The sequence below is a fragment of the Semicossyphus pulcher genome, unplaced genomic scaffold (assembly GCF_022749685.1).
Source record: "Semicossyphus pulcher isolate SPU_LCO1_2020_fin unplaced genomic scaffold, fSemPul1.0.p SCAF_20, whole genome shotgun sequence".
Lineage (NCBI taxonomy): Eukaryota > Metazoa > Chordata > Actinopteri > Labriformes > Labridae > Semicossyphus > Semicossyphus pulcher.
In genome coordinates, this window is record NW_027211694.1 from 7,303,149 (window position 1) to 7,325,289 (window position 22,141).

General features: G+C 42.3%; 3 protein-coding genes across 3 annotated transcripts; 1 reads left to right on the forward strand and 2 right to left on the reverse strand.

Annotated features, from left to right (window-relative positions):
* Nucleotides 1–303: 303 nt before the first annotated feature.
* LOC138599418 (33kDa venom protein) lies at nucleotides 304–3,069 on the forward strand. Its single transcript, XM_069671090.1, has 4 exons — nucleotides 304–444; nucleotides 906–999; nucleotides 1,529–1,616; nucleotides 1,703–3,069. Exons 1-4 carry the CDS (start codon nucleotides 372–374, stop codon nucleotides 2,423–2,425), a joined length of 978 nt encoding a protein of 325 aa, XP_069527191.1. The 5' UTR covers nucleotides 304–371; the 3' UTR covers nucleotides 2,426–3,069.
* Nucleotides 2,541–17,427, reverse strand: epyc (epiphycan). The gene is made up of 10 exons (XM_069671089.1): nucleotides 17,405–17,427; nucleotides 13,937–14,135; nucleotides 8,926–9,115; nucleotides 8,165–8,611; nucleotides 7,652–7,849; nucleotides 6,766–6,891; nucleotides 5,681–5,839; nucleotides 5,388–5,590; nucleotides 5,075–5,170; nucleotides 2,541–3,647 (listed from the first exon to the last, which is right to left on the reverse strand). The coding sequence occupies exons 2-10, from the start codon at nucleotides 14,126–14,128 to the stop codon at nucleotides 3,477–3,479; spliced, it is 1,782 nt and encodes a 593-aa protein (XP_069527190.1). The 5' UTR covers nucleotides 14,129–14,135; nucleotides 17,405–17,427; the 3' UTR covers nucleotides 2,541–3,476.
* Nucleotides 17,428–19,449: 2,022 nt separating this feature from the next.
* On the reverse strand, nucleotides 19,450–21,348 carry kera (keratocan). Its single transcript, XM_069671478.1, has 2 exons — nucleotides 20,487–21,348; nucleotides 19,450–20,338 (listed from the first exon to the last, which is right to left on the reverse strand). The coding sequence occupies exons 1-2, from the start codon at nucleotides 21,346–21,348 to the stop codon at nucleotides 20,169–20,171; spliced, it is 1,032 nt and encodes a 343-aa protein (XP_069527579.1). The 3' UTR covers nucleotides 19,450–20,168.
* Nucleotides 21,349–22,141: the final 793 nt, after the last annotated feature.

Consider the following 22,141-nt stretch of genomic DNA (forward strand, 5'->3'; position numbering starts at 1 on the left):
AATTAATGCGTGTATTATATTTCTTAATTAATCAACAGACATTTTAAATACAAGCGGTATTGTATTTGTATAAAGTATGCAATAAATAAATAATAAACATTTTAACTAGATATAAACAATTTACTGCCCAAAATTCCCAATAATTCCACTCTCAGCTCTATTTTGTATTATGCTATACCTCCACAACGCTGGGTGGCGATAATGAGCTGAATGTTCCATTTACGCCTCCTCGTCTGCAGGTGGCGGTAAAGCGCTCTGTTAAAATCAGAGAAGAAGAAGATAGGGTCCGTTTGAAGGAGGAACTAACCGAGCACTCTTTTCCTACGAAGGGCACTTAATTTACAGCCTAGCACGATAAACGGAGAAAAAAAATGGAATTTTATGATCATGCTTACACCAGCACCACTTATGATAAAGTCAACCCTTTGGACTTCACATATAAAAGTAAGTAAAGGCAACAAGCAACGTCACGTTTTAATCCAGCTAGCAACACACACACAGTTGAACTGGAGTTAGCTATGGCGCCTAGCAAGTGAGCTTCACGGTGAAAGTACCCATAAGCACGGTTTCATGTAACAATAAAAAGTCAATGCAGTTTACCTCCATTTTTCAACTGGCCTTCACCGTTACTGCAGGTTATGTTTGTTGGGTAATATTTGTCTTAATGAGCATACACAAACACAACTAAGTAAATACACCAACAGTTGGTTGCTTGTGACCAGACACCTCTTGTAATGATTCTCACCTGAATTAAAAAGAGAAGAACCAAGTATTCTTTCTATTTAAGCAGGATGTATAATTTCAATACACTGCATTATAACCAGTATTAAGCGTCATTTAAAAGTTCTCATGTTTCATGAGTGCAGTACATATTACTCATATCTTTTCTCTCTTTTTTCTCTTAGTGAATTCAAAAGAAGTCGAAGACTTTGTCAAGCTAAGGATTTCGAATAAATACCTCTTCTCTGGAAGAAGAAATGCCTCCATGTGGGCCTGGAGGTATGCCAACAAGTTACAGCTGGGAGACTGTGTTCAAATAGAAATGTCTGGATGTATGAATAGGAAGTACTGTAATGGAATATTCTCCATTAATACATGTAGTCTTCGTTTTTAAGGCTCTGCACTAAACCCGTATCTGTTTTCCCCTCTAATACCTTTATATTTTACTAATCATTTTGTTTCAGAGTTGAAATTGCTAGTAGTTTATAAAAATGTAACTTACTGATACTTTCTTTAGTTTTTGCTTTACAATAAATCCCTCTGCAGAGATAATCGTCACCCCAATGGCAGTCTGTGGTTTTAATTTCTAACAAAAGTCCTTTTCAAAAAGCTCAAAAATCGAGACTTCATTCATAGTGAGAAAATATCCAAGAATAATTGTTTATATTTTCTTGATCAATCATTATATGTGTCAAAGAAAAGACTGAAAAAAGCAAACAAACGTACCCAAAACCCAATCTTAGGATAGATTTTCTTTAAGTTGACGGCTACATCAACTTGTGCTTCTAAAATCTGTTTATATTTTCAGGGCCATCCTGAAACACATGAACTTGCAACACAGAATGACCCACAGTCAAGCATCGAAAAAATGGGAAAACATGAAGAAACGATACAAGGTACAGCTTGTCCAAAATATTTCTCTTAGAGATTTATTAAAGACTTATAAAGATCTTGATTCATCGCCCTTTCTCTGCTTTCTCAGGAGCTAAAGAGCCCTCCAGATGGGGTCAAAGCGTTCCCGGACAGCTGGCCTCATTACAAACTGATGGATGACGCCATGCAGGGTCGGCTGGAAGGCAACGCCCCCATCCTCAAGGCCTTCCCCATGGACAGAAACAATGGGGATTTCGTACCCACCAAATCCAAGAAGAGAAAGGTATCCATGTTGATAAACTCCCCTACGGACTCTTTAGCAGGCGGGCCAGAGATCGAGGTGTCCCTGAATGGAGACGAGGATGGGGAGGAGGAGGCGACGCACGAAGGAAGCCAGGAAATAGATCGCATCATGCAAGAGGTGGACAACGAGAGGGACATGATGGACAGCGAAAGACTGGTGATGGAAAGGGAGAAACAGGTGATGGAGAGGGAGCGGATGGTGCTGCAGAGGGAGAGGGCGGTGCTGGATCGGGAGATCGCCGCTGTGGACAGAGACCGCGCCTCACTGGAGAGAGAGAGGGCGACGATAGAGAGGGAGAAGGCGGTGTTGGAGAGGGAGAGAGCGATGGTGGAGAAGGACAGAGATGCTGTGAGCAGGGACCGGCTGGCTCTGGAGCGAGAGAAAACCAGGCTGGAGAGACTTTTTGCAACCAAAGAAAGGACTGTAGAGGTCACAGAAGACGTGAGCGCGGTTAAAGACTCGGACGACGTCATGGACAGGAAGGAGCGGTTCCTCAACTTGTTTGAAAAACTCATAGAAAACTTTTGATTCACGGTTTTTGTTTACGCAAAACCCTCCCTGTAGAAACAGTTCTCCACGTCGGCTTATCCTACAAGTTGTCAATGAAAACGTTGAGCCACTCCTTGTTTGGAGAGGTCTTCAAAACAACTTTATTCACTTGTGGTTATTCCATACAGAGCACACAATAGCAAGCTATTAGCATTATTCTTAACCCCATCCACAAAAATCAACAACCCCCCTCCCAAAGCAAACAATAGTCTTTATTTAATCGACCCTACACATTAGAGTCTTTGGTATCGGCTATTGTGAACGCTTAAAACATCACTTTTGAAATCTTATCTACCAAATATTGCAGTTCATTGTAAAAAATCTTTTTTTCCAGAATATATATTTTTATATTACAGTACAGACTTTACAACAAGTGAATGTGTTTAAATGCGTCTTTTATTGCATTAGATACTCAATTTGCCTTTCATTAAGCTCCAGCTTCAATAAGTTTATGCTCGTATACATTTCCAAAACAATGTTAGATTTGTCATTAATATTAATATTATTATTTTTACAAAACAAACATATTTAAACAATATTACTGGTTGCTTTTTGCCAGTCATGAACAGACACTAAACAGAAAACACACATGTGAGGGTTTTTAATAAACTGATTTCTCCGAATGTTACGTCTCGTTTTCTCTTCATCAAGTTGCGGAACAGTTTGGCTTTTGAGAAAGTTCTTGTGTGTGTGTGTGTGTGTGTGTGTGTGTGTGTTTGTGTGTGAGTATTTCAATGTGTGTGTAGGTAAGTGTCGGTTTCAGTCAGCATAGAAATCTGAGCAACAGGAAGATGGTGACGTGGAGCAGTTTCTATGCGCTTGATCACCAGAATCTGACGTGGATGTTCATGCAACATTAATTTCCACACAGTTTAACTGATGTGTCGTTTACGTCAGCAGCATGTGTAACAGCTTTGAAAAAAACACTGTTGAAATTAATCGATGTTCTAGGAGTGATGAATGGTCTGCGTGTGTGGTTTTGTTTGTCAATATGTACAAAAGATGTGTGCATGTGGTTGTGTCTGTGTGGTTAAATGAGATCCCCGATGGGTATGCGGGGCAGGCAGACGTAGGCCTGCGGGGTCCTGCTGAGGTTGATGGGGTTGCCGTCCAGACGGATGTCCTCCAGTGCGTTTCTGATGTAGTTGAAATCTTGCAGGTTGCAGAACGTGTCCTCGTGCATCATTTGAATATTGTTACGCTGCAACAGAACACAGAGGAGGATGTGTAAGGAAATATGACCTCTGTGCATGCTTTGATGAAACTCATCATCACAGCTGAGAAATAATACTGTCTGGTTACATAGTGGTCATGTCGGTTTCCTCACAGTTAGGTTTGCTGCAGAGACACTTTGGAACTGATTTCAGGTTAGTAAAGCTACGTTCAAGCAAATCAGTCAATCAAATTATATTTGTATAGCGCCAAATCATAACCAGAGTTATCTCGAGACACTTTACAAAAAGAGCAGGTCTAGACCGACCCTTATGTTATTTAAAGAGAGTCCCAACATGAATCACCATGAGTAGCACTTAGCAATATTCGGCACATTGGCAAGGAAAAACCTTGAGCAGAACCAGACTCATGTTGAACAGCCACCTGCCTCGACTACAGTTCAGACTGCAGGCAAATGTGGCCCAAATTTTTAGGCTCACATGTGACTCAGGTTTGTGTTTTTTCATGACAGTGCGAACAGCACAAATCACAAGGAATCTGATCTTTTCAAATCGGATTGGGGACACTTTCATACGTGGTCCTAAATCAGGTACAGATCTGATTTGACTTTTACGTCACAATTCTGCGCAGGCGGGAGTCAAACTGTATGAATATAAACATGGAAGATGGCTGTGTTGGAGGTAGTCATTTGCGGGATAGTGAGGTGTTAGACCTCACGTCACAATCCCACTACTATTGCTTCGGTCTCTGCATCCGCATCCACACACACACACACACACGTACTGAAGCTGCTTGTGTTGTCTTAACTCTCAGATGTGCATCGCTTCGGACAAATGAACAATGAAATTGTAACATTGTAGGTAGCAGCCACTGCTCCACAAAAAGCCATGATTAAATATTTGGCTCTCTTCCTTCTCCACTACAGAGCTGCACAAATGTTCTGGGCTTGGTCTCCCCATGGAAAAACACAGCGTGCAGCCCCGGTAACTCTAATTTCTAAATATTAACTTCCTCTTTATAATATAAGCAAAACCTAAACAGCCTCAAACTGAAAACTTGGAAGAATTCAAAATTAGGTGTGACGTGAGCTTGTCGGTTCTGCTCAGAGCAAATACCTGAAAGGATTTGTTTGTTTGAGCCAATTATTTAAAGGCCACGCACAACCACCTGCACAGGTGTCTTTAATTACAAATCAGATGAATTGTTGGGACCATGTGGGCGTTTGGGAGGGGAAAGTTTCATTGTTCCTTAATTCTTATTGGTTTGTGAAGTTGGGTGACATCAAGGATTTCAGCATAGTCCTGCCCACTTCAATCAGACCAAATAAGTGAAAACACCTGTGTGGGTGCACAGGTGTTTTTATCATTCAGAACTATAAAGAGATTGAACCCCAAGAATGAGAGGAGCCTGCATTATGCTTTAATTTCACTTTCAGTGTTAAGGACGCAGATATACCTGTAGATGTAGAGATCGCAGGCTGTCAGGTAGAGGCACAGGGATGTAGTCAATGGTGTTGTCTGTTAGGTACAGGTACAGCAGGCTAGTCATATCCTGTATACAAGAAGAAAAAGAATTAAGCCTTTAGATGTCACCATTGTTTCGACTGTACAAAATTATTCTTTCAAAGAAGACACGTCAGTTTTCTAAGACTGACCAAGATCAGTCCTTAAAGATATAGGACAAACTTTACAGTTGTGATATATTTGCAACTAGATAATATCAATGAATCAGCCTTTATTGGTGTGACAGTGCTGAAAAGAATACGTACTTTGAAGGCCTCTTTGTGGATACCCCTGGTGCCAATGCTGTTGTGGCTGGCATCGATCAGGCTCATGGTCTCCGGGAGGGCAGGCAGCTGTGAGACATGATTTTCACGAATCACCAGCTCCTCCAGCTCAGGCAGACCCAGAAATGCCTTGTCGTCGATGGACGTTATCTCGTTGGCGGTCAAGTCGATCCTCTTCAGCTTGTCTGGAAGCAAATGAAAGAATCCCCTCTGAAACACTGATATAAACGACCACTCAAGGTCTCGTATACATTTCACTCAAACAGGATACATACTCATGGAGGCGAAGTCAGACTTGTTGATCTTGGTGATTCTGTTGTAGCGGGCGTAGAAGTGAGTGGTCTCTTTGGGAAGAGGTGGTACACTATCCAGCTTCAAGTCATCACAGTAGACAGAACCACCAAGGCACGTGCACAGCAGGCAAGTGGGCATTCCTGGAGCACGTAAATAAGAAGCAGGGGAATTAGAAGAGGAAATGGAATAAAATATGAAAAGGGGTCGAATGTTTTTTAGAGGACTGTTGGTAAATCGTTGAATAAGCCTCTCCAACAGGTCCTACTTCAGGGAGAGTCCAAACAAATCAGAATTCAGGATATCAGGGTTCTGCAAACAAGTTCCAGGAGGAAATTAGATTTATTGCCTGGGAACTAGATGAAACTGAATCTTTATTTGATCTGGCAGATGCCTCTGGTCCCCCTCCCATTCAGACAGATTTCCAGCCAACCTTTATCTGATATTGGACGGATTTAATCACCGACTTTAAAGGTTGAGGCATTTGCGTAAACATCAATGCCTGACATTTACATTAAACGTTCGGAATCCCCTATTGCATCTGAGTTGAACAAACTTAATGGACAATGGTAGTGTGTAAGATAACAAATCTGCTCAAATCAGGATTATGGCAGATTTGTCCAGTCCTCCTCCCGTTCAGACAGATTTCCAGCTGACCTTAATTTGGTCAGGCCAATGACAATCATTTATGTGATATGAGGCGGGTTAAATCACAGGCATTTTGTAAACAACAAAGATGGCTGCCGCTAATGTTGAACAGTATTTAACAAACCTGACAGTTACTCAAGTGATGTTCTGATGGAAAATGTTGGCTGCTTAATCATGTCGTGCCAAAAGTCTCTGTCTTATGTTGAACTTGAGTCCATACGAATCGGATGTTGGAAATAGCCCACCAGCCCTCAGCTACATCACACGTTCAGTTGTTGTGAGCTCCTCTTGTTTAATGAAAATGAACCGAAAGCTTCCAGAGTACTCAACAACTGTCAGGCATTGTTTCTAGAGAATTTGATAAAAATCGCTAGCGCTAATCGCTAACCCTAACCCTAACCCTGTGTTGTTCAATACTGACCTTTCCTGTCAACCACAGGCTCTTCAGGCTCTTCAGGTTCACCCGAATCACCAGAGCTCACTGACCCTTCTACACCGCCAGTACCCTCCTGAGGGGTTTCTGGTGTGGTCGGAAGCAGCCCCTCCTCTTGTTAGAGACAAGATTAGGTGTTAAAAGAACAGGTTAGATCAGCATGGACATGGAACAGGAAGTCTGGCAATCAGTAGCCCACTGTTTGCCTCTGTGGTAAGTTACACACAATACATTAGCAGGGTTAACCAAGAGTTTACGGCATTTAATGCATGAACAGAAGTGTTTTTTGCGTGTTAATAACATGAAATGTGATCTGCTGAGCGGTAACACAATGCTCGTTAGGAAAGAATAAACACAATATTTCGGGAAGCCAGGTCAAATTGGTTTTGTCCATAGAGTTAAATTTGCTTGCATGGAGCTACGAGACTTTATAACCACAGAGGACTAGGTGAAAAAAGTTCCTGTAGTGAATAGCTTAAATTATATACAGGTAATGCTACAATCCACTGTCCACAGACAAGGTGCCAAAGCTGGAGCCAGCTCTTGCAATAATTCTTGCAAGGCCAAAAATGTTTTCTAGCTCGAATATACGTTTTTTTCACACAATTCTCCAGGAAAGTTTTACAAATCTACCTACAACTCCAAGTTTGCAGTAATGTTGAAGGCGGAGAAGAGACAACCAGAGATGCCAAAGTAGGTATCGGACAAAACTCAACAACAAGGGCCAGTTCCTGTACAAATAAACTGGTTTACTGGCATCAGCATTGGCACCTTTTTAAAGTCATTTTGGTATGCTTTTTGGCTTGTCAGCTATGGACTTTAGTTTTTACCCTGCCTTTAACATATCTCTCAGAAGTCTTGATCAGATACTGACCTTTATCAATGTCAGGGACCAGGGTTACCTCAGGGACCTCTGCATCTCCAGATCCAGAGACACCAGAAGTTCCGGAGACCCCTAAGTCTCCAGAGAAATCCCCAGAGGCCCCTGAGGTTCCTGAAGCTCCTGAGAACTCCCCGGAAGCACCCGATGCCTCACTGGGGATAGTGTCGGGAATGAGGGGCAGCTCCTCCTCTTGTTAGAGCCAAGGGTTGGGGTTAGGAGGCACGGGATTAGGAGGGTGAGGGGTGAGATGGACAATCAATCAACCAACCCATTAATCAATCACACTCACTTTTTGTCTCGGGTCATGATTATGAGTAACACAAATACACTGGCACAAGGTAGCACAAATAAATAAGATGCCAAGCAAACAAATCAACATTTAACACAGTTAAATGGAATTTAAGACAATAAATCAACATAAATCACAAAGAATAAGACAGGTTATCTGTACACAGGTTAAGACTTAGCCTTACCAAGAGGTATCTGTTTTTCAAAGATACTAACCTCCTGATATAAATGTTATCCCTGAGTCCCCGGACTCACCAGACCCAGAAACCCCAGAGCCTCCGGAAGCCCCTGAGATCGAGAGATCTCCGGAGAACCCAGAACCAGACTGGTCTCCAGACCCTCCAGAGCCCAGGGGGAGTTCAACAGGAACCCCTCCAGAGCCAAGGTCCCCAGAGGTCGCCCCAGATCCTGAGAGATCCCCAGATATCAAGAGATCCCCGCCTACCAAGAATTCCCCAGATCCCCCTGAGCTGAGGAGCTCCTCTGAGGTTCCTGACATCAGCACAATGTCGCCAGAACCCCCGGAGGAGCCAGAGACCAGCGGGTCTCCTGAGCCTCCAGACCCAGAAACCCCAGAAGCTCCTGAGGTTCCAGACCCTACGGAGCCCCCAAAATCCCCGGAGACATGAAGGATGTCAATGGGCGTCAGACGCAGCTCCACCTCTTGTTAGAGACAAGATTAGGTATTAATAAACAGACAGATGAGAGTGAAATGGATCATTTGAAGCTCACATTGATGATTAGGTAAGTAGTCGGTGACAAATGGACACATTTAACCATTAACAGCTAGTTAAATGGAACACATGCAAATGGAAAAGATGATTAGATTAGTGTTTTGACCATTATAAGTATTGCTTTTATTTTAGAACCCCATAGGTCCAAGGAAGAGGCCCCTCTCTTAAACCGAGTCAACTTTGGAGATCAGGTTACCCTGTTTTTATGGGTCGGCAGACCTAAAGGTAAGTGTTTTTTCAGACCTTTCTGTGTGTCTGGGCCCATGAGAACCCCAGATCCCCCTGAACCCTGAGGGACGAGCTGGGGTTTTAAGGGCATCTCTTGCTCCTCCGCCTCCTCCTCCTCTTCCTCTTCTTCCTCTTCTTCCTCTTCCATCGAAGCCTCAGGTACAGGGTAGTTGTAGTCCGGTGGGGCCAGTGTTCCAATCTCTATCTGAGGGAAAGACAGCAGCAGTGAGTCAAAAAGGGATGAGAATTTGCACCAAATAATCCCGCATCAATAAGCGTCCAAAGAGGCCAAGTTGGCATTTACTGTGTGCGCAACAGAAGTGCAGTCCCTTCCAGTTACCATGTACCATTGATAGAATAAAATCTGTGCTTATCATTTGATAAATTACTGTATGATGTCTCTGTATTTGGCATTGTTCAACATGTCATTTTGCCATTAGATTAAAAATGGACCACAAATGAACGCTCACTGTGAAAGTTCTCAACCTGGTTGCCATTGGTCCTCAACACAAATAGATACAGAAAATAGAAGACAGACTGATGGATGTACTGACCAGTGATATTTTACTCTCTTACTTTCATTTATTTCCATTCACGGCACTAGTGGATGTCTAGGACATTAAGTGTTCTGTACAAAGGTAGATTAAACACAATCTTAGATGCTAAATAGCCTAAGGCACTAAAAGGTAGCACAAGTATCACTGAACCAAAACAGGAATCAGAACAAGATCAACAGTTCAGCCACCAGATGGCAGCATCGTGTGCAGATTAGAGTATCCAGAGTTGAGACCAAGGTTGAGACAGCAAAAAGCACTCAGATGAAACCTACAGAGGACATGTTTGTAGAAGGAATATGAGCACTTTCTGAAAGTACACTTAGAATGAATTAGAGTACACGTAGAATGAAAGCTTGCATCTAATGTGCCACAGGGAAATTCAGAGAGAAACTTTATATCTCCTTGGTTATGAATGAAATAATGGACTGGTGCTTACATATGTATGATTATTTGGGGAGTAAATGAAGGGATTGTTTTCAGTCCGCCTCCAAACTCCCATTTAATTTTGTTGTCCTTATAGAAAGGTTTTTATGTCAAGAAAAATTACAAATTGGGATTTGTGCTAAATGCTCAACCTGGTTTAAATCAGTTAATGGTGCCTTTGGATAAACGTCTGGACAAGACAAACTGCAGAGTAAAGGACTAAAGTGCACAATTATGTTAATTGCTCACATTCAAAATATCCAATTACCTTATAAACAGATGCTCAGTAGGCCAGCATTTGTGTTCTATGTTGGAAAATACATTTAAAGACAACTCTGCCAAACCAACCAAGCTTTAAGATTTATAGTGCTTTCTGTTCCTCTATTAAAAGCTTCAGGTATATCCATCTGATATTATAATGTGATACATACTCATTGCAGTTTCTCTTTGATGTTTCAGTCTTAAATCAACCCTGCAATTCTACCATCCTCCAGACGAGGGCAATGAACCCCCACACACCGCCCCAGGTAATACCTGACACTCTCTCACGCCCAACACGGCAGACTCAACCCTGCAAAGAGGGAATGGTCCTTGTGGAACCAAGACACACATGGTAGCTGCAAGAATCCATATTTTTTGCTCTTCAGCTGTTTTCAACCACAGAAATCTGATGACTGTAAGCCAAGAAGTATCAAAAGTCATAACATATCAGTACAATAAATCAAGCCAAACTAAGTAGAATCTTGCAGATTGCTTACAACTGAATAAAATTCATGCAGACACATTAAAAGCAGCAACGAAGAGGTATCCAGCACTGAAAGTCACATTTTAAAGCTTGGCAGAGACACAGTTTGAGATACAACAAGGTAGGCCATTGAAAAGTCTTGCACAGAGTTAGCTCGCTGCAGCTCTCCCCTTCATTTCCCCCCTTTCCCCAAAGCAAACATATGCACCCAAGGGAAAGAAGAGGCGAAAGGCTGGCAACCAAAAATACTGAAAAAAAGCTCTGGAAACAGCACGAGGATACAGAATGCACAGGGAGAGACGCTGAATATGAGCATCAAGCCGGTGCCAAATGTTATGTTGCAGCTGTGGTGTATAGCATATAAGTTGATGCATTCAGCAAGGAAAGAGAAGTTTTAGCTACAAAAAGCTCAAATAGTTTAAAGGTTCTACAACCGAGACTTAATCTTCACTCTGGTTCACAAGCTGCATCCTTTACAACAAACAAAAAGACAATGATTTGCTACAGGAGGCTAACAGTTACTTCAAAGATTAGTACCAAAAGGCCATCTGTCTCATGGTTCATCAACATAAACTGTACAGGAAGAACAATATCAAGTAACTTATATAAAGTAACCACATTTTAAGGTTCTCAAGCTAAGAGTGAATCCCAACAGAATCTCTTTTTAGCATAAAAGAATAGCTAAACATACATGCTAATTCACTAGCTAGCCGAGTGAAAAGGGAAGCTTGCATCCTCTCAATTCTGCATGGTCGTGTTTAAAGAGTTTTCTCAAATTGCCTGGCAACCTCATGTCAGGGTATTTGTCACCTCGTAATGGCAAGACTCCAGGACGTCACTGCCCACCACCATGAAATAGTGCGACACATAAACCCTGTTACAGCACAACATCGCCTTTACGATTTGTTTTTTATGTGGATTAAACAAAGTAGATGTATCGTGTGAATAAGAGATCTTTAGAGAGTTTAAGAGGTGCTGGTAGGCAGATTTTCTTTCAGTGCTTGACAGAGCATGTTTTCCGTCTTTATGCTAAGCTAAGCTAAGCTAACTGAGGCTGCTGGATGTAGCGTCATATTTAAGGCACAGCCGCAAGTGTGGTATTGATCTTCTCGTCTAATTCTCAGCAAGACAAATGCAGTGACGAAATTTTCTGTATTTTCATGTGTAATTTTAATAAAACAAGAGGGTGATTATTGGATGAGGGTGAAGCTTGAACACTGTATATATATAGCTGTATTTCCGGTGGAACAAAATAACATCTTACAGTCATACAATCAAATCTAAGAGCAGCACAAACAACAGCTTCAATATAATACCTTTGATCCAGTCTCAACAACTTTATTGCAATACATATTACGCAAGTTTAAATGTTACTTTGTCCAGCCCAAGCACAAATCAAGTTGAAAGTGCTAATTACAAGGTAAACCCATTTGTTCCTTAAGATGTCATTCATCTCGAGACAAAACTACAAAAGACATTTTTCTCAAGAAAGACGTGTAAGAAGACGCCCAAATGATTATCGGTGATAAAGCATTTGCACAGACTCCTGAACGCAGCAGACTGAGATGATTTGCTTGGATAACACGGAAGATGAGCCTTAACTTTTCTCCAAAGAGACGAGCCCCGAGGAGAAAGAGGAGAAATACCAACAGATGGATGTGGAAAGTAAAGAGTCAGCATTCCAGAGGCCTGGAGCTCATCATCGCTTCATTTCTCCCCTGACATCTGATGTGTGTGTGAATAAGATCCATTTAATCCTCACTCTTCTTAAGCAACCGGCCTATCTGACAGTCTGCCATGACACCTTTAACTTGGCTGTTAACAAAACAAAACGCTATTTCTCAACACGCAATGCAATTATGAGTTAAAACTTTGTGTTTAATCTGTATGAGAAAGATTCTAGTAACTCTCATTTTGCTGTTTCTGCTCTTCCTGCTCGCACAGACTCAAAATGTTACACAATGTGCTGCCTCACATCCAGGCTTGTTAAACAGAGAGACATTATCAAAGCCATTCCCCTGCAACACATTACAATCTTCCCACACTGAGCACTGCCATGTGTAACACTTAGCTGTAAATCTTTGCACACCAGGATATAATCAAAAAACCTAGGCAAAATCCTGCGGCTGTGCCTTTTTGCCACGGTGGATGACAAAATGACTCACTGCTTTATGTTGTTTCTTCTTCTACAATCTGCTAAATCTGCATTTGATTGCGGGATTGGTTTTAGAAATCAGCAATGGTGTGAGTGCAGTCAACATCAGGTTACACTTAAGTCTCTGGCTCAGAGGAGGCCTTTTTGAAAATCTGATGTGGACGTTTTGCCTCGTGCCGTCTTGACATGGCTTTGGCCTTATTTCCGCGTTACAAAGCGGTATGAACGGGAACATGAAACGCGGCTAAAGCTCGTCATCCCAGTGTGCCCCGCAGGCCTGCCACATCACGCTCAACTTGAGCTGATTTAAAAGGGAACTTCTGGAGTCCATCCTTCAGTTTTTAAAACGTCCTGCCTCTGCGCTCCAATTGTCGTTTAAAAGCCGTTGTTCGTTGGAGAATATGAGCTGAATTTGACAAGAAGCAAGTCCCAGAAGGCACAGCACTGCTTGAGTTGTACTCACTTTACTGCAGGTCATGTAACAGCAGAATTATCCAACAGCAGCTTCATGAAGAAAGTATTTTACCCTCAACAGTAAAAGTTATCCCTTCATCAACTTTTGCATATAAAAACTGGTGCATAAATATTGCTTGATTACGTGCATAAAAACTACTCCAGACGCAGATGAATTCAGCCTGTGGGGATTCTGCAGCGTGGAACTTGCAATGGAAAGTTTCGGCCTTCAATCGTACATAGAGATGGAAAAGTGTTTGTCCGTGTTCCAAATGGCTGCAGTCGGTATCAGCGGGACGCTTGTCTGCTCCATGAACCTGGTGACCTCCGTTCTAAACCAGCCAATATCACCAATTTTACAGTGTGACCGCTGAGATTTGTGCAATCTGAAGAAAAGCTTCAGCTAGATCACGCTGATATCATTTCTACTTTTATTTGTCTCCAGAAGTTTTCCAGCGATCATTCAATTTCACGAGCCACATGAGCACTACAGTCTACTCAAAAACATTAGTTTCAAGTGTCATAAAGTGATACATTACACTGTGTATGCCATAAAATAGACAATGTGAAACCACGAGTGATTGAAGTAAACGTATAAGTCGCATCACAATAGGCAAAGGGCCAATTAGTTATCCAGACTTTTGAATGTTTTGGCTAAAAATGATCATACGGATGGAAAGACAAGTTTCTTACCTGAGGATCATCGATTGTCAGACCTTCTTCGTAGTCATACATATCCTGGTTCTCCAAATTTAAATTGTCTAGATCCCCATCGTAGTTGGCACTGTCGTACGAGTCCAAGTCCGCTTGTCGGGAAAATCTGGGGCCGGCCACCACCGCTTTGAGGACGAAGAGTCCCAAGACGAGCCGCACGAGCATCCTCATAGTCCACCTCGACACGGACAGAGAGAGGAAAAGTCAAAGGGGGAACATATACTCAAAGGTTTATGCAGTACAGGACATTGCATGGAAGCAGTTAGAAACTAGTTAAGAGAGTGCAGGCATGGAAAGCCATGTTGGAATTGGCATCTGCCTTGCTGTACACATAGCAGGAGCACGTGTAAACAGGATGTTTGAGTCATTTGAGTCACAATCAAAGAAAGAAGAGGTTCTGCTCGCCGAAAATTATTGATCAACTGGTCACTGAATGGTGAGTTAGCTGTCCATATCATAGTCTGCAGCTAGCATGCACATACAACGTCTAACTGTTCTCAAAGCTACGAATGCAGTGCTAAATGATGGCTCTGTGGCGTTAGCTAGTTGTCACTGCATGGTGAGTTCAAACATTTTTTGCTATCCATATCATAGTCTGCAGCTAGCATACACATGCAACGTTAGCTGACATGCCTCCATTTGTTCTCAAAGCTACATGCAATGCTAAATGGTGGCTCTGTGGTGTTAGCTAGTGATAAATTGTGACGTAGCTAAACTCCCCCTGCCGCTGCCAAACACACTTTGTCAATGACCCGCACTAAACTACGACTGACAAGAATCACCTGCTGCTGTCGATACTTGGCACACGGGTTATGCTAATGGTGTAAACAGCTGAGTAGCCTCTGTGTGACGTCTCCTATGACTGTGTGAGTTAATATCCAACGTAATTAAGTCCAACTAAAACCCAATATCAAGTAAGTTTAAAGAAACTTGAAAAATGACAGTATTTCAAAATGTGATTAATTTATGTACACAAGACCCTAATTTGCATCGTTAGTTATTGCTTTTCTAGTGGCTTTAAAGGTTAGTTTTCCATCAATTTATTTCCCTACTAGCTAAACTCGCTAAAAGCTAACGTACGTGCAGAAGCTGACCTAATTGAAATACAAATGTTGCAAACTTTGAGTAGATACGCTTTATAGTATATTAAGGTGTGTTTTAAAATATAGTTCCACATAAGTGCACTTCAACAATGCACGTCTTTATGATATCAACCAGACCCGCACACTTCAAACCAGGGCTTGACATTGGGTCCCATCACTAAGGTCAGTTAATTCATTACTGAGGTGCAGACAGCTCGGAGATGGAAATACGAGGGCCTCTTGCCGCGTCATAGTAAGAGATTCACTGCTTCAGGGAGCAGCCATCTTGGCTCAAATCAGCCCTCGTCTGTTGCGTGTCGAAGGTCAGAAGTCAGAGCTGATCTGATAAGGAACCATGGGAACGTTTTCATCAATCTGCAGAGCTTAGCACCTCTGAGAAATCTACTTTCAGCTTTGAGGATTTGTGGGCGATGGTTTGAGAGATTTGATAAAACTTAATCAAAGCTGTATTTTTAGCCGGGGATTCAATTATTTTTCCAAAACACGCCAAAAAGGGTTTGGCAGAAACGTGCAGCAAAATTCTTGGCAAAGAATTTGAAACAAGGCCACAGACAAGAGGGTCATTTTCTACTTGAATCTAAAATTAGCTTGTATAATTTTCTATGAGTGCAGATCTAGTGTGCAGCGCCCTGACCCAGATAGCTGCTGTTTGTAATCTTTTCCTTTTCCGCAGAGGAACTAATCAAGCTTAACAAGGTTGATTAAGTTCATATGTGTGAATCCCTTGTAGGAAGTGCTAATTAGATTAGCATATGTTAATTATTCGCCTGCAAAAGAGACATTAGGCTTAAGAATCAATCATCTGTCAGATGGGGAATTTCACGGCACACTGACAGCAGGTGTAGCCACATCTCAGCAGACTTAAGATGGATGATGACAAGTCAGAGAAAAGGCAGAAGAGTTTAAAGAGAGTCCTTCAGGCCGGGGCAGAGAAACGGAGAGCAAGGGAAGGGAAGAAGAGAAGAAAAGAGTGACATGGCAAGAGACGTGGACAAGATGTTGGCCCTCAGGGTTAGATGGAGCGAGTGAGGAAAAGCCTGAGTGGGAGAGAGGAGGAGTGAGAGAGAGGAAGAGAGAGACAGGTTTCTGAGCTAACTCGACCCCTCGCCCTTTTACAGAGGGCCTTTATGAGGCCCGGTCGCTGCCTGTCTCAGCACTCAAACTCCAAATTCCTCCGAGGTTTGTGGACAGGATGGCAGTGAGTTACGACTGCAAGGAAAAGCTTCATTCAGCAGCGAGGGTGCTCAAACACACACATACACACAAACACACACAGGTACACATTCACGCACACGCTTGGAAGGACACATCCTCTCACAGATGCACACTCTGTCTTAACACACCTATCTTTCAGGGAGAGAAAGTTGAGAAACCTCTGGTGCTATTTTTGGGATGAGGACAGATATAAAACAAAAAAAACAAGTCATGAATCAAATCTCTGTTGATACGAGAGGGATGGATTATTTATGCAGATGAAACCCTTCATTGTCTCTTTCAACATGAACTGGGTGCACCCGAATGAAAAAAAGTGAGCTGACCGCTTAGCATCCCCGCTGAAATAGACTTTCTGTCATGCATCTGTGAAAAGCTGCATGTTTGCACTGAAAGAAGGACTCTACTAAAGACAGAGGTGTGCTTTTATGCAGGCCATCACAGTGTACAGTGTGTGGAACCTGTGTACGCGTGTATTAGTTTAGCCTCCAGACTACCTCCGTGTTATGCTTGGCTCTGCGTTGGGCATTCCTGATATCCAGTGATTCTACCATTTTTTCCACAAGTCATAAACAAACCTGACGGGTAACACGTCTTTCATGTATCACAGCAAGGTTAAAAGGAAAATCTTCAATCAAGCATAGTTTAAGAAGTAAAAAGGAAACTTTCTTCAACAAAAAATATGATTTGCATCAAAGTTTCTGAGGTGTTTTTGGCAAAAATGCCCAAAAAAGGTCCAAAACGTAATCATGCTTGATTGAATTTTGCATAAAAACAAAACACATCTGTAAAAACTGCACAAAAAGTCACCAAAGTTGTCACTTTTCCAAAAGACACCTGTAACACTCACACCTGGATCACACTACTTAAGCTTTAAAGAAAATATCACAACCCATAAGACTGCCAAACGACAACAAAGGCATCCAAATTTCAGTCACCTGCAAAGCTTCCAAAGCAAACTCCAGAGTGAAAATAAAGCAGCTGAACCGCCAACCAATTAGTCAAGTGGCTCCTGTGCAAACCCTGACTAGCAGTGTTTTTGGAGGGGCAAGTTGCACCACTCTGCCTGCCTAATCCCCCCCGCACCAAAGAGCCATGAGCCAGCATGAAAGATAGCACCAAGAACGCTTACCTCTGTCTCCTGCTTTCCCGAATGGTCCCTTCAGCCGTGATGGAGATGCTGAGGGCTCCGGGACTTGGCCAATGGTGAGAGGTCGCGCAGGGTGCCTTGAAGAGGGAGGGTGTGTGTGTGTGTGTTAAGTGTGTGAAAGGTGTGTGAGTGTGTGTGTGTGTGTGTGGATGGGACAAGTGTGAAGGTGCGTGTGTGTTTAGGTCTGTGCGCTCTGGCAGACCTGAGTGCCCTGCCGCTTATGTGCGAAGCTAGGCACTGAGGCTGATTGGACCTGAGCAGATTGCTTTTGGTCACTCGGTGTGCACCCACCCCGCACCCACATGCACGACCCTCTCAAACACTACACACATATCCAGACGCACACACAAGCATCAGACAAAGACAGAAAGAGAGAGAAAAGGCCCCCCAATGGCAAAATACCTTTTTATCCCTTACAAGAGTATCCTTTATTTTTCTAAGCGTGTGGCTCAATCAGACTGAAATATTTGTCCGCCTTTTCCTGAGGTGAAACTCTGGCATGTGTTGCTTTCATGTATGGGGGGGATTCACGGGGCCCTTGTACACAATGGGAGCTCTGTGAGGAGCCCCTGTTAGCATGGTGCTGAGAGGAAGTCCTTGCTTGGAGGAAGGCCTCTGCCCTCACTTTTGGTTTAAGCTGCTTTTCCTTTGCACAGTCACTTGCTAAATGTTCTGCCTTACCTGCAGATCCTAGTTCAATCATGGGATACCGTAACAGTCTGACTATGGAGAATGAGCTGATTTGGGGCCAAAGCCGATGATACATAAGGCAAGTGGTTCTTTGCAGATCTGCAGTTGCGCTCCAAAAGATGCTACATACATTCATCCTCGGTTAAAACCAGAAATAGGACACACACACACATAGGACGCTTCTGGCAAGCTATACCCTGTCAGCTCTTATTCGGCCACGATTTAGTCTCAACTAGCCCACCTCTCTCACTCTCACTCCCATGGTAACTCTAGACCTTTTGATGAGAGAGGGGAAAAGGACGTTTTGGGAATGCCAGACATCCCTCTGCACCTGCTATATAAGCTGGGATTTATATTCAGGGCTTTTCTCCGGCCAAAAATTCTCAAAAGGGAAAGAGGTGAATGAAAATGTGCCCAAAATATCTTGACGACATGATTGATGTCCACGGTATATGACAGAGTGCATTGTAAGTTGCAGAGCTGTCCTGTAGAGTTGGTCCACTCTATGGGAGCTTTCATATAGTAATTGGCAGGAGGATGGAAATGTAATGCTAGCAGGAACCTCCATTATGTTTGAGCTTTTATTCTGGAGCTATGGATGGGCATTTATCTACGTCGAGTCCCAACAGTCCTGTAAATGCATCAGGTGCAGGTACAGTGGAACTTTTATGTGATGGTTCATGGGATTGTGGTGACTCCAGGTGTCTGTCTGCAGCTCTTGCAGTGAATTTAATGCAAGCATCTACAATAGAAACAGAGAACTGAAAATAAACTGCATACTGATCTAAACACATTTTTTCTACTTCCCCAGGCTTGAAAAAGAAAAAGTAAGGACTTTTATTGATTGGCCATATTACCCATGGAGCCTTGCATTAAGGAGATGAAAAAATGATTGGGAACAGTAGGGACTGATCCATATATGTTTGTCCTTCTAGACCGAACCAAAAGATTTGTGTAAAATCTAAACAACGGGAGGCAAATAGTGACTTGGTTGATCGGCGAAAGTTTTAAGCGGATGATGATCTACTGTATGTTCACTCAATAATAGTTCCCTAAAGTAATTATCCAATATATCCTGAGTGTGATTTGGTGGAAAACGTTGCTAATTTCAGTGCCTGATTCAAAATATTTGGGCAAATGAAAATTGCATGCTAGCACAATATTAGCATTTTTGTTTGGAGTAATATTTAATATTCAGGATACATTCTTGTGAAGTGCTGGAGTACAGAAAAAAAGACACTGGAGCACATGTTCATTTAAAGAAGTTTTATTAAAATTTAAAACCATAAAAATTAAATCTCTTGCTCAAGTTTATTCAGAAAAGTAATGATCAGAATTATAAAGCGTGTTGGCATAGTTAAAAAAACAGATATTGCATGTCTTTTGTACACAAAAAATTAAGTGATATTGGCCATGAAGTTTCACAGGACTCCCAAGTTTCTCCTTAATTTTCTCCAATATTAAATAAAAATAAATTACCTACAGTAAATATGCATATTTTTAGAAGATAGTAATCTAAAATAAAGTAAATAAGAATCCCAAACTAGAGCACAAGACCAATGATTTGGCTTCAAGTCTACAAATATAAAACAAGGTTTTCCTGAAACAATAGAAAAAAAGTTATTTTGCCTACACATTCATAAACCTTTCCTCCTGGTCAAGAAGCACAATGACAATGAGTCCTCAAAGATTTCCATTAATTCATACTGTCCTCTTATCCATTTAAATCATTACCATGCTAAGAATCACATTTTCATAGTCAATTGTACATGCAGATGCTTACTCCAACATAAGGCACAACAAGTGGTCAACAGATTGCAGCCTAAATAAAGCTTAAAACCAATCAGTTCCTTTCAAAGTTTTGTACTTTTCTTTAGATTTCATTCAAATTCCACTGAAAGATAATTTTCTGAATCTGAAATCAACTTTCCCCTTAATAAGTTGATTCCAACAAGTGTCAAATATTGGCTGAACATGCAAATATTCACCAATTTAGTCGCATAAATTCACAGGTGTGACTGAAATTATAATTAGCATATAACATGCTAATGGTTTTTTAGATGACAATGGACCTCAGGAGACGGAAGCACAGAATGACATCCCTGGGAATTGGTGGCTTGATCTCATTTCCATCCAGTCTGAGGTAGCGCAGTCTAGGAACACTGTCGTTGATGGAGTCATCGACAGTCTCAACGGCGACAGGACAGACGCTGGAGCCACTTACACCTGTAAGTACAAAAAGGCAACTGATGTTATGAGACAATAGTAGTACAGAACCCTCTCTGATCAATATTCCAATTAATTAGATGGATTGTAGGATAAATTAACTATAATAAGGAAAAGTAGGAGCTTTGGGAAAATGTCACAGGCTTACTTTTGATGTTGTTGTGGTCAAGGTGAAGGTGCTCAAGGCCTGAGGGAATGAGGGGAACCTCAGTCAGCTGGTTGTGTGACAGCTGCAAGTCCAAAATGCTGGAGACATTGAATACATCCTTTGGAACTCCACTGCTGCCAAGCTTGTTGTGGTTGAGCCTCAGGAACGCCACTTTTGGCAAACCTTTGAAGTAGCCAGCTGGGATCTTGTCAATATTGTTGCCATCAAGGAAAAGCTGGGTGGTGCTGGGTGGCAATCCAATCGGCATTTTGCTTAGCTGGTTCTTGGCTAGATTGATCTGTACCAGGCTGTTTAGACCCTTCAGGCTCACCTCTGTTACCTCATCATCCATTAGCTTGTTCCCCTGGAGGTCCAAGAGGTTAAGCTTATCCAGACCAACGAAAACACCAGCAGGGATCTTGGAGATGCGATTGCGAGAGAGACGTAGATGTTCCAGGGTAGCTGGCAGGGGAGATGGCACAGAAGACAATAGGTTGTCATCCATGTACAGGTGCGCCAGGTGGGACCTCGCAACCAGGACACCTTCTTCGACTCCCTCACTAGTGATTTTGTTGTGGTTTATGTTCAGCCAGCGCAGTTGTGTAGCATTACGCAGTGATTCTGCTGACAGCACTTCAATTAGATTGTTCTGGAGATAGAGATACCACGTGTATGGAGGTATATTGGGGATGCTCTTCAGGCCTTTATTGTCACAGTAGACAGCACGAGGAAAGTTCGGGGGGCAGCGGCACTCTTTGGGGCAGGCTTGAATCTGGGCCACATATTCCTCATAAGGCATGTCCTGGCTGACGACTGAACCAACCAGGCACAAGATGCAGACAAGGCTCAGGAAAAGTGCCATTTTGCTGCCGAACCTATGACGGACAGGGAGACAAACAATATTAGAGACAACTGTATAATGTTCTACACAGTGTTACACAGCATTAAAAGAAAAAGGGCAAAGGGTGAATGCTCCAGACATCCAAAGAGGATCAGATATGATGTTATAATTTGCAAAGGATTGGGGACTTTGAAGAATTAGGACCACACTGTAAATGATGACCCATTTAATTGAGCACTTTGAAAACCTGTGTCTCTCTCTCCCTGATTGTAGATCTACAACAATATTAGTAAGGCCTAACATATAAGTAGTTAAAATACTGCAAATCAGTTGGCTAGACTCAAATACAAATAATTCTAAGACCAAAATTGTTTGGTATGTTGCTTACTCTAGCGCTAATGTCATCATTAAATTCCAATAGCAGTTGCTAACAGAGCAAGGTAGCCTGCTCTTTCAGGGTTATAACTCTGCCTGCCAATAACAGGTAAAGCTCCAAAGACAGGATGCAGAGCCAGGTTGAATTGCATTAAGGCAAACTTCAAGCTTAGACTTGAAGACTTTGCATGTCAGTTGTAAGATGCACACTGTTCAGGCCCACCACACAACTCTATGTCCACTTGCCTTGGTTTGTGCAGCTGAAAAAATGATGCACGCAAATAAACATGCTAGCATGCGCACATTTCAGTAAAGCATTGCAAACATTCTCTTGAACTGACTGTATGGACAGGATTCTTCCCATTAGAGACTAAATATTTACAGGGGTTAAGGAGAAAGCTTGAGATGCAACAGGTGGGACACAATGCTACATGCCACA